General features: G+C 36.4%; 1 protein-coding gene across 1 annotated transcript in view; it reads right to left on the reverse strand.

The window, feature by feature from the left end:
- The window catches only part of FBXO3 (F-box protein 3), a 37,004-nt gene that overhangs the window by 3,776 nt on the left and 20,237 nt on the right, over nt 1-12,991 (reverse strand). Inside the window, exons 6-10 of the mRNA XM_036258336.1 lie at nt 12,286-12,331; nt 7,447-7,531; nt 6,483-6,605; nt 4,458-4,573; nt 3,040-3,230 (exon numbers count right to left, since the gene is read on the reverse strand). Of these exons, the coding sequence (XP_036114229.1) occupies nt 3,040-3,230; nt 4,458-4,573; nt 6,483-6,605; nt 7,447-7,531; nt 12,286-12,331 (561 nt within the window). The remainder of the gene's footprint in view (nt 1-3,039; nt 3,231-4,457; nt 4,574-6,482; nt 6,606-7,446; nt 7,532-12,285; nt 12,332-12,991) is intronic.

Genomic DNA, 12,991 nt, shown 5'->3' on the forward strand with positions numbered 1-12,991 from the left:
ATTCCCTATGATGTACATTATAATCCCTGTGACTTATTTTATAAATGGCAGTTTGTTCTTCTTAATCCCTTCACCTTTTTGCTCATTCTCCCACCCTTCTACCCTCTGGCCACCATCAGTTTGTTCTCTGGCTCTGAGTTTGTTTGTGTTTTGTTTTGTTTGTTCATTTGTTTTGTTTATAATTCCACATATAAGTGAAATTATATGGCATTTGCCTTTCTCTGTCCAACTTATTTTACTTAGCATAATACTCTTTACGTCCATCCATGTTGTCGCAAATGGTAAGATTTCATTTTCTTTTATTGCCAAGTAATATTCCATTCGATATCTAGATAGATAGATAGATAAGATAATCACATCTTCTTTATCTGCTCATCTGTGGATGGACACCTAGGTTGCTTCCATATCTTGGCTATTGTAAATAATGCTGCAATGAACATAGGAGTGCATATATCTTTTTGAATTATTGTTTTCTTTATTTCGTTGGATAAATACCCAAAGGTGGAATTGCTCGGTCATATGGTATAGTTCTATTTTTAATTTTTTGAGGAATCTCCAATACTTTTAAGAGCTTAAGGGATACGAGAGACCGAAAAGTTTAAATGTCCTTAAGTAAAGACTACTTTATACCCACCCTAACAAACATTAAAAACAAGCCTAAATATGAATCAAGCTGACCTAATAATAACTGCCTGCCCCAATATATCTCAATACTCTATACTTTTTGTCAGGAATAGTAGCAACTTTAGGACAATGAATGTTGTCAGAGATAGAGATTTCATAACAATAAATGAGCACTTCATTAAAAAGACAGCAGCACAATCCTAAGCATATTTGCACATGATTATAGAGTTTCGCAAATCTGATAGAAATAGACAAAACTGTAATTATAATTGGAGATTACAACAATCATCTTTCATAGGACAAAGACAAAAAAATCAGTAAATATATAAAAGACTTGAAAACAATCAACCAGTTCGACCTGTCATTTATAGAATAATTTTCCCCAAAATAATAGAATATACATTATTTAAAAATACATAAGTATTTATCAAGATAGACCATAATCCTGGGTCATAATAAAAGGATTGAAATTATACACAGTGAGTTTTCTGAACATAACAAATCAGAACTCAATAACCAAAAGATAACTGGAAAATCTCCAAATGTTTGGAAATTAATACATTTCTAGAAAAGTCATAGGTCAAAATTAAATTACAAGGAAAATCTAGTATTTTGAACCAAATGTCAATTAAAACATAACATCAGAATTTATAAAATGTAGCTGAAACAGTGCAGAGAAGGTCTAAAATCACTAATCTAAATTTCTACTTTATGAAGATAGAAAAACAGCAAATTAAACCCAAAGTAAGTAGGAGAGAAATAAAGATAACTACAGAAATCAAGGAAAATAGAAAATGAGCAAACAATAGAGAAAAATCAGTGAAACCAAAAGTTGTTCTTTTAAATGATCAATAAAAGTGTTATATAAACCCCTAGCTAAACTGATGAACAAAAGATATAAATTACCAATATGAAGAACAAAAGAGGACATTGCAGCCATTAAGAGGATTATCAAAAGAATATTGTAAATAACTTTATACCAAAAAATTCAACATTCAGACAGATGGACAAATGCTTTGAAAGACACAAATTACCAAAAGTGAAACAAGAAACAGAAAATATTGATATTAAAGAAATTCATATTTCAAAACTTTTCCAAAAAGAAAATTCCAGCCCCAGATGACTTGACTGATAAATCATATCAAACATTTAGGGGTAAGATAATACCAATCTCATAGAGTTTGGGCTGGTCAAAATGGAAGATTGCCACAGGAAGCAGCAAATCCCCAGTACTGGACATGAAGAGTAGCAAACATTCCTCCACTGGGAAGGAAGCTAAGCTTCACTTCCTAACTCACACTGTAGATTGTTGTCCCAGACACACTACAAGTATAATGGCCTAAATAAAGTCTCATCATCATCCTCCTGTCTACAAATTGGAGTTGTGAATGTGTCCACTCTGGGTCAGGCTTATATCATGTCCATCTTCCCAGACTTATTTTAGACCTACCCATCAGGGTCATCCCAGGAGCCAGAGGGTTTTTTGTGAACCTTTGATGCCTACAACTCAATTACATTCTGGTTATGCAATTCACATTTTATTTTTATCGTATAACTAGAGCCTCATAATTTTATTTTATCATTTTATAGCTCATAAGTTACTGTTATATCTGCCATAAGATAACCTTAAAAATGAGATTTAAAAAATATACCTAGTTGACTTAGGAAATGATCCCAAAGAGAGACTACTAAAAGTACAAGTCTATCCATTAAATCCTCTTTGTAATAATTTCTATAGGATATTTGTATTATTTTACAAAATTGAGAGTTTTAGCAAAAACATTATAAGAAATTGTTTTCCCAGTCTTAATGAAATAAAATAAAGCAGATACTAACTAGTCTAGTGTGGTGTTTCTCATTAGGTGACAGACGTATTTTTGGAAACAGTGGAAAAGAGGCTGAACCTTTAAAACTTAAAAGTACTCTATATAATACTAATGATAGACATGATACATCTGCCCAAACCCATAGAATACGCACCACCAAGCGTGAACCCTAATGTACCTTATGGACTTAGGGTGATAATGACATGCCAGTGTAGGTCCAACAGTTGTAACAGTGGTACCACCCTGGTGGGAAATACTGTGTGGGGGCAGAGGGTGTATGGAAAATGTCTGTACCTTCTTTCTTCTGTGACTCTAAAACTGCTCTAAAAATAAAGCTATTCAAAACAAACAAACAAAAACAGGTAACAGTGGAATTACTCCGACTAAAGTATGGAGCCTGCTTCCTTACTGTCCATCTCTCCCAACACATTCACATATCCCACCCCTCCTCAAGGTACTTCCCTCAAAATGTCTAGGGTTCTCTGGAACATAATTTATAAACTATTTGTCTGGCTAATCAACAAAGACCCTTTGTAGAGTTAATTCTAAAAAGTCACGTAAATCAGCACCAGAGGAAAGTTTAACCTACCAATCGAGCTATAGACACCCTGAATGTCGGACATGCCATATGGAATCGGGGAATGGCGACATTAAAGATCTTGTCTTTAAAATAAAGAAAGTGGAAGGTATAATATCCTTCCATATATCCTGATGTTGTAGAGAATGTGGTACAACTTGTGTATTCATAGACCCGACCAGGGCTGATGATTGGAAATTCACCTGCAAAGAAAATAATAACAATAAATTAAAGTATAGAATTCAGTTCATCACAGCAAATTACATACGTCCTTTATGGGATTATGTAAACTGTGTTAAAGTATATGCACAATTAGAAACAAAGTCTAAAAGAAAATCTAACAAAATATTAATACTGATGGGATTATGGATGATTTGACTTTTGTGTGTGTGGGTGAAGTGGGCAATATCTAGTAGACGAAAATAAAATAAAAAAGGAGTATTTTCTTTCTCAAAATGTTTGAGAAATTTTAGACACCGTCTTTAAGTCATGGTTAGTAAGTGTCACAGACATTAGTTTAAACAGTGATAATAATAATCTAAATATTTAAAAGTAGCAAGCAAGAGACTAAAATATAAAATTCTGAAGATGCAGCTTAAGAATTTAGCTCAGACAAAATGGTAGTCACGAGGGAGAATTCTTACTCCAATGGATCACATGACTGAAAAAGAATTACAGCTTTAATAAAATTGTTTGGCGCTAGATCCCAAATTCAGAAAAAATTCCTTAGATAAACATGTAGAATATGACTTTATTTGTGGCAATAAATTAGAACAACCTCAATTTAAACTGAATTCTGTATATGCTTAGGACCGGTAACAGAAAGAAGTACACAGCTTAAATGTTTTTCTGAAGCACAAATACAAAATCTGAAGAATCTAAGAGTTCAGAAATTTAAGATAATTGTAATTTTTTTAAAAAACTGAATGCCAATGGAAATCAAGCTAGAGATAATTGAAATCCACAAACAATAAAAATCTGTTATTAATTTTAACATTTCTCCCCAAATTTCAAAAAAATGACAAATACAAAATTTATTTTCTCTTTCTGCCCTATATCTACAAAATATGATAGTGAATAATTATTCAGCTACAAAAAAAAGGAAAAGCAAGGAACCCAGGTTGAATTTTCATTCTGTTTCCACAGAATGAAAGCTCAATCCCTGAGTTTGCTATAATTTTAGAAAAGTCCATGTTTAAGGTACTCAACTGATAGAATTACAATGTTTACACATTATATTTATGAAGCAAAGTATTGTAGTTAGGAGAAGCCCAGAATCTGTAACACCTCTCACACTGTAAACATAGCTATTAAAAAGATGTAGTCTTATCTACTAACTACATCATGCATTTCCAAGCTGTGTCACATATATGCTTTCTAAAATGTCTTAGAAGCAACTGATATATAAACCCAAATCTTGCATTACATACCAACTACTCCAGGTCCTTGAACTTCTTCTACATCACCTTTAGCATTTGTTATTCTCCAATAGCGACTGTCCAACTGGCAAGCCTTCTCGGGAAGTGCATCCTTTGACATTTCAATCCTGGAGAAGGAAATGGAGCAGTAAAGACAGAAATCAGGCCTTTTTTGGTTTCTTTTGTTTAAGAACTACAATATTTGCACTAAGACCACAAAGATAATTTCCAAAGGAAATTAAACACACCCCAAAGTCTGTGTTAATCACCTATTTCTGGAAGTTCCCAAAGATATTGGCCTGATTAGCTTAACTCTCCCATGAGAATGCTGTCATTCAACTTACGCACCTGACTTCAGTGGGGACCAACAACAGAAAGGGCAACATAAAAGTTCACAAAGACAATGGTGACAACTAAAGACCAATATGGGAAACACTTTCTAGAATATAGTGCCCTGAAACACTTCTGTTCTAATACACCGACAAATCTATTCACTCCAAGGCTGTGCACCCCACTTCCCTCTTCTCCATTAGCCTCTGGGAAGCTCAAAGTGTCACTATTCATTACTGGGACTACACCTTGACTCTGCTTCCAATACTATTAGTTCTCCCTTCCTCTGGGAATCTGCTACCTCTTATTTTCATTTTGAGTAGCATATGTAGATATTATTAATTTAAGCATGTCTCAGTCCTAGTCAAGGTCTAAATTAAACAATAAACATCTGTATATGTATAACTTAGACATATCAAAGGCTATGTAGGATACCAAAATCCTATAATGCTCCTGGTAAGTATATTTTACTGAAATATTTCTAGTATGTATGTATATACTTATTTTTACAATACTATATACAACATCATAAAATATATAAAAAATATACCTAAAAACAAAGTATCCTTACTCCCTTAGGGCAATGAGCTGTCTTTATGTCACAGCATAGAATACTTCTAATTCAAGTGAATTTAATATTTGTTTTTTCTTTAACCGAATCCAGTGCTTAACACCATGTTTGATATCCAGGCAGCACTCAGTAAGTATTTATTAGACTTTTAATTGAATATACAAAGGCCAGATGATATTTTAAAAAGCAGGATTTTACCTTGGGCAGTTTGATAGCTTCTAGAAACATTACACCTCTAATTTTGACATTTCATTATGATTACAACTTAGTCGTCCAGCTTGCAAAGTATCTGGCACAATACTTGTATTTACAAGAAATAACTTAGAGGTTATTATAAACTCAAGGAGTCTTAAAAACTATATTGTACTTATTCTTCCCATAAGGAGCCTGAGGCGACCTCTGAAAATGATTCACTATTCACTTGACTCAGAAAACCCCACAAAATCATGCAAGAGGTTCAAATCTCTGAGTTCACTTTAAGAACATTTGTGAAACTGCTCAGACCATCAAGGGTATGTATATTCAAAAAGCCACCGAGTATCTGAAGGATGGCACTTTACAGAAGCAATGTGTGCCTTTCCGTCATCACAATGATGGAGTGCCCTGCCCAAACAGTGGGGCCGGACGAGGATCGGTGGCTGAAAAGAGTGCTGAATTTCGCTGCACATGCTTACAACTGCAGGGAGCAATACTGAACTTCAGGGTCTAGATGGAGAATCTGTGGTCACTGAGCACATCCAGATGAACAAAGCTCCCAAGATGCGGCGCAGAACCTACAGAGGTCACGGGTGGGTTAACCCACTCATGACTCTCCCTGCCATGTTGAGGTGATCCTCACTGAAAAAGAGCAGATTGTTCCTAAACCAGAACAGGAGGTTGCACAGAAGAAAAACATATCTCAGAGGACACTGAAGAAACAAAAAATTATGGCCCCAGAGTAAATTCAGCATCAGTAAATGCAAATATAAATGAAAAGCAGAAAAAAAAACCCAACTATACTGTAGAAGATTTTGTTATCCACCTTCCTCCACACTCAGCAAGAAGCTGCCTTTCAAGATGTGCTTTATATTTATGTCAACACATCCATAGGATATTCCCACTATTAGCTGAAAGGTGACCCCATGTCAAATTCTCACCTGATTCGGTATGTGAAGAAATAGTGGGGTGGATGTACAGAGCTAAGTTCTGGCAGAAACGATGTGGAAACTGAGACTGTAATATCCCCAGTTGTTGCTACACACTCTGGATCATGAACATATCTAGGCAATTTTTAAAAAAATAAACATTTTTTAGTCAACTGACCCCAATTCTATAAGATAAAAGGTTTAAAGATACAATTTAAAATAGCTTATATTTCACTTTATGATTGAAAATTTAAATCACATTTGAGATCTTAAAGGTATAGTCCTATTAAACTTAGAAAAAAACCCCAAAAACTAGAAATTACAAGCAAACCAGAAAGCTTTGAAAACTCTGGATCAGTAATGGTAGCAGTCCAAGGTCAAGGATTAGCAGTTCAAATAATAGATCAGCAATTAATTTGGCAACTAAAAAGAACCAATCTCCGTTTTCAGAGCTAAGGAAACTTAGGGGCATCTGGAAACCCAGCTATACCCTATAAACAGTGGCTCTGACAATGAAGATGTTATGTATGTTATTCTAGGGGCCTCTAATGCATACTTAATCTATCATTTCTGCCAACCAGGCTGCTGTGAACCAATGTTACCGATAATGCCTGGATGTTCCATTTAGAGATAATAAATATTTGCTAGAAGTTAATAGTTACTGACTTGCTATTCACACTAAATCTACTAACTGGTAAACAGCTGGGTTTCCCCTCTCCCCCAAAAAGAAACTATGTAACTACTATACAGCCATAACTTCTAAATCAAAATCAGTTTTTTCTCTTGCTTCTTCAAGATAAGAAAAATACTGGCTGTTCAAGTGTTTGGATGTTTTGACTTTAAAGTGAGAATAAAATAGATTTACAATTATGAGAGGTTCTGTTGTTAACCTGCTGGGAAATTTCATCTTATGGTCTGTAACTGATGATTTTTGCTGATTCCAATCATTCCATTCCAAAAGCCCCAAGTGAAATACCTGAAAATCTGGTCTCTGATAATAGGGAAGCCACCTGATACAACACTGTTGACATAAGAAGTAAACCAGTCAGTAAAAGTAGCACCTGTAAACCAGAAAGCGGGGAAAAGGAGAAATAGTTTTTGTAAAATCTATACAGGAATCAAGGAAACAATTGTAATTTCTCTTTGCATAAGGTATGATATCAAAACTAGAAACATTTATAGTTATAATTCCACTAGTCCTTTTTTTTTTATCCTCATCCGAGGACATTTTTCCATTTTTTGTACAGACAGAGTGGGAGGGAGAGAGAGAGAGAGAGAGAGGGAAACATCGATGTGAAAGGGACACATCGAGTGGCTGCCACCCGCACGACCAACCAGGGCGGGGGACAAACTGCAACCGAGGTACGTGCCCTTAGCAGGAACCAAACCCGGGTCTCTCGGGACTGCAGGTGGACGCTCTAACCGCTGAGCCAAACCGGCCAGGGCCCACTAGTCCTTTCTTAGGTCAGTTTCTAGTCTCAGTTCTATCCATCTTACTCCCAACTACCCTGCTACGGAATTCTCCAACTAACTTCAAACTACTTTTTACACTTATAATTAAATAACAGAGTCCTAAACTTTATTTTGTTCTGGTACAGAAATAAAAAGCCTTCTGTCTATAATTTCTTGAACAAAGGAGATAAGAAGGAGATATCTAGGAAGAAACTACAGGAAAAATATCAGCACCTATCCTCAACCTGTCAGGGTATATCCCCGGTCCAGGTACATCCTGACCCACGCACAGTCTGGACACATAACAGGAGTATGGCACTGTAGAATTCTGGGCCTCAGACCAATCCCAAAGTAGTCTAGTTGCACTAGTATGATTCAAATGCACAGAGGCCCTTCATATTCTCAGTGACCAGCTCGAAGCAGAAAAGATCAATGATACACCCGTGATCTAGTGACTGGATCAGTGACAAGCATTTACATAAATTATATTTGTCTTCTCTAGTAATACAACCTAACTTTTCAGACCCTCTTACTGTTAGTACATTGTTAATATATCTCTGTGCCTACCATACATTAGTCCCTTAATCAATGTTTCCCAACAAACCTCTTATAATCTTATTTTAATCAACCCAGTTCCTATACTCTGCTATGCTAAATGTCAGATGCTAAATTTACAGTATTTACTTAATAATCTATTTTGAGAATGACAGAAGATACAATTTAGGCTTGGGTCTGAGGGCATATAGCTTTAACATTTCAAAGGCATCAACTAAGAGGAAATACACTACAATAGTTGACGTTTAATATCTATTAATGGCCCATACTGACCCCTTATTTATAAAATGCTCTTGTATTCAACATAAGCACTGATCATCTGTCTACTTAAAACAAGATGTTAAGAAGTCCATCTTTAATGACATTAATCATGTAATTAATATTCAAATAAGGTATGATTTTGTTATGAAAACTAGTACTTTTCCTGTAGCTTTAAAAAATCATTTCTTAGCCCTGGCCAGTTTGGCTCAGCAGTTAGAACGTTGGCTTGCAGACCAATGAGTTGCGTGTTCGATTCCGGTCAAGAGCACTCAATTGGGTTTGTTCCTTGCCCTGGTTGGGTCATACGGGAGGCAATCAGTCAGTGTGGCTCTATCATGTCAATGTTTCTCTGTTTCTCTCCCTCCCTCCCACTCTATCTGATAATAAGTAGAAAAATATCCTAAGGTGAGGAATTTTTAAAAAAGATCATTTTTTATATTTCATGGAATAAAATATTATAGAACTTTTTTTTTTTAAAGGAATAGTTTGATTTTTAGAGAGGAAGGGAAAAGGGAGAAACATCAATGTGAGAGTATAACATCCACCAGCTGCCCCCTACACACTCCCTACTGGGGATCAAGCCCACAACCTGGAAATCAAACCCAAAACCTTTCAGTGCACAGGACGATGCCCAACCAACTGAGCCACACCACCCAAGACTGAAATAAAATATTATATAAGAAAAATAAGTTTCTTATGGTCTACATAAAAAAGAAATTGGCATAGTATATTTCAGTGTACCTAAATTTATTATAATACATACATACCAAAGTATGTTCTTTAAAATGGGAGAATTTTCTATGCAGCCCTCACTTACTAAACTCATCTGAACATAGAATAGTTTTCTTAAATATCTATTAATAATGCACTGAACACCAGGAGATTCCATCTTATGTTTTACCAGAAATTCCATGAAAGTCAAACTTAGTTAAATCAAGATATAATTTATATGTTCTAAGATAGTTCTTTTATTTTATTATATTTTTCTTTATTGATTTTATAGAGAGAGGAAGGGAGAGGGAGAGAGAGAGAGATAGAAACATCAATGAGAGAGGACATCGATTGGCCACCTCCTGCATGCCCCCCACTGGGGATCTGGCCCACAACCTGGGCATATGTCCTGATCAGGAATCAAACCAGCGACCTCTTGGTGCATGGGTTGATGCTCAACCACTGAGCCACACCAGCCAGGCAGGTAGTTTATCTTTTAAAATAAGCCTGTATGGCTCTGGCCAGTTTGGCTCAGCGGTTAGAGCGTCGGCCTGCAGTCCCGAGAGACCCGGGTTCGGTTCCCGCTAAGGGCATGTACCTCGGTTGCAGTTTGTCCCCGGCCCTGGTTGGTCGTGCGGGTGGCAGCCACTCGATGTGTCCCTTTCACATCGATGTTTCTCTCTCTCTTCCTCTCTCCCCCTCCCACTCTACCTGAACAAAAAATGGAAAAATGGCCCTGGCCGGTTTGGCTCAGCGGTTAGAGCGTCGGCCTGCGGTCTGGAGAGACCCGGGTTCGGTTCCCGCTAAGGGCACGTACTTCGGTTGCAGTTTGTCCCTGGCCCTGGTTGGTCGTGCGGGTGGCAGCCACTCGATGTGTCCCTTCACGTCGATGTTTCTCTCTCTCTCCCTTCCTCTCTCTCCCTCCCACTCTATCTGTACAAAAAATGGAAAAATATCCTCAGGTGAGGATAAAAAAAAAAAAAAAAAAAAAAAAAAGAAAAATGTCCTCAGGTGAGGATAAAAAAATAAAAAAATAAAATAAAAATAAAAATAAAATAAGCCTGTATGTTTCTTTTATAGCATTGGGGTTTCATCAAGGTAACTTAAAGGAAACTGCTTTCTCATCTTTTCTCCCAGCACTAACTTTCCATCTCATCTCAAATCTTTGCTTTGCTCTCTCATTCTAGGAGAAACCCCAACTACCAGAATAGTATTATTAGACCTGAGTATTCTGCTATAGGGGTGGGGTCTTCCAGGCCATGTCAAACCAGCACCAAACCAACAGCAAGAAACTCAAAGAGCCCAGCTGGCAGCTTACTTCAGAGATCAGGCGGCTTTTAGTCTATAAACTGAGTAGCACCGCTGCACTACAGCCATGATGATCACTTCTAAAAATATGTGCTGAAGATGCCAAAAAGGGCAATGAGTAGAAGCAAAACCGCCATGGATTCTTAGCTTAGAAGAAGCCACAGACCACATGGGTCAGGGGAAGCTGACAGCCAGGGGCCAGTATAAAAGCTTTTTATAACTTACTACGCAGGAGTGAGAGCTTCTTGATATTGTGAAGTATGCCACAAAACCTAGACTGTAACACAGTATAGAGCATATACTCTGTTCAAGCTTACAATTAGGAGAAATAATTAAATACAGACGTCTCAGCATGCAAGACTCCTTTACTGTTAGCATATGAGGATGTTAAATATGTGCCAGGGATACCCCAAATGGATAAAAAGCCAAATGGATAAACAGCGAGCTTCTCTTAACTGAGCAAAATCTAAGCAAAACAAGACTGAATGGATAGCAAGGGGGTGAGCAGCACTTGCATACAAATTGAATTGTTCTCAAATCCTTTGAGAAATATCCTTTTAAAGCCAAGGAAAAGTAGTTGTATCAAGGAGTTTATGAAGCCCAGTTTACACTGGTTTTCAAAGACTGATATTTGAGGTCTCTAGTGTTACTTACCAGTATTTTACTATAGCATTGGCACCAAAAGAGAAAAGGTACTGCCCTGGCCAGTGTGGCTCAGTTGGTTGGGCACTGTCCCATGTACTGAAAGGTTGTCAGTTTGATTCCGGGTCAGGGCACACGTCTGGGGACATGCAGAATGCAGCCCACTGATTTTTCTCTCTCCCTCTCCTTTCCTCTATCTCTAAAAATCAGTTAAAAATCTTTTTTAGCCCTGACCGGTTTGACTCAGCGGTTACAGCATCGGTTACAGAGAGTCCCAGGTTTGGTTCCCGCTAAGGGCATGTACCTTGGTTGCAGTTTGTCCCCAACCTGTTTGGGTTGTGTGGGTGGCAACCAGTCAATGTGTCTCTTTCACATCGATGTTTCTCTCTCGTTCTTCCTCCATCTCTCCCTCTCTCTCTGAAGATGAATGCAAAAAAATGTCCTCGGGTGGGGATAAAAAAAAAATCTTTTTTAAACAATACAACATTTTAAAAAAAGAGAGAAAAAGTACAAAGTTGTGTTTTATATATACATATATATATATAATTATGTAGTAACATGATTGATGAAAACTACATGTGCATATAAGGGAAATATGTACTTACTCATATTAATTCTATACATTTCACTGTTCCATAACAGAGTCCTAAGAGCATTAAGACTACATAGGGCATGGCTTTTTTTTTTTTCCAAATAGAAACCAATTTCAAATAAAGTACAAGAGCTATTCTAATGCGTGCCTAGAGAGAGTACGTTATAAACCAGCAAGCCTTAAGAAATACAAGTATAAAATTTTCAACTGATCATGTAACTAAAAAGTTTCTACCAACTTAATCTTTTTGACCAGGAGAAAAAAAGGGAAAAAGATGACTTTTTTTTCTCCTACCTATGATAAACATGTCAATAGCAGCTGGATTCCGAGCCATTTGGTCCTAGGTGAGAAAAAGAATATTTTAATTAAGAAAAATATAAAAATAAATAAATAAAATAAAATAAAAAAATAAAAAAGAAAAATATACATTTTACTTAATTTCTCACTGTTCATTATCTGTATTCTTCCCTGGAGATAAGGCAAAACAAGTGTACAATAACCCAGGTGCTGTCCCCGTACTTGAACATTTCTCATACTTTCTGCTCCTGCTTCATTATTTCTGTATTTAGGTTCTTTCTATCAAGTCCTTAGAAGAGCAGTGCTGGGCACTTCTCAGTAACAGCTAAACATTTACATATTGCTATTACTGTTACAATGAACTAAAAATCTGTCCTTCAGGAAAAGAACTAGGAAGTTAAGATAAGAAGAAACACAGCCAATTATCCTAGAAGAAAGGGCTTTGAATTCAGTCAAGAGACCTGAAGAACTCAAAGTTAGTCACTTTTCTCTATAAATTAAGAGATCGAGCCATCACCCTACAACTTTATAGCAGTATCAAGTCAAAAACGAGATAAAAGATGTGAAAATGTTTAGAAAAAAATTAAAAGCTATGAATGCTCTTAAAATATTTAAAATGTAAGAGTCACATGCCTCAGATAACTATGAAAAGTATTTTCTATTTTTTGTTAATCCTCACCCAAGGACATTTTCCCATTGATTT

This window comes from Molossus molossus, unplaced genomic scaffold, assembly GCF_014108415.1.
Source record: "Molossus molossus isolate mMolMol1 unplaced genomic scaffold, mMolMol1.p scaffold_m16_p_13, whole genome shotgun sequence".
In the NCBI taxonomy this organism is placed as follows: Eukaryota; Metazoa; Chordata; class Mammalia; order Chiroptera; family Molossidae; genus Molossus; species Molossus molossus.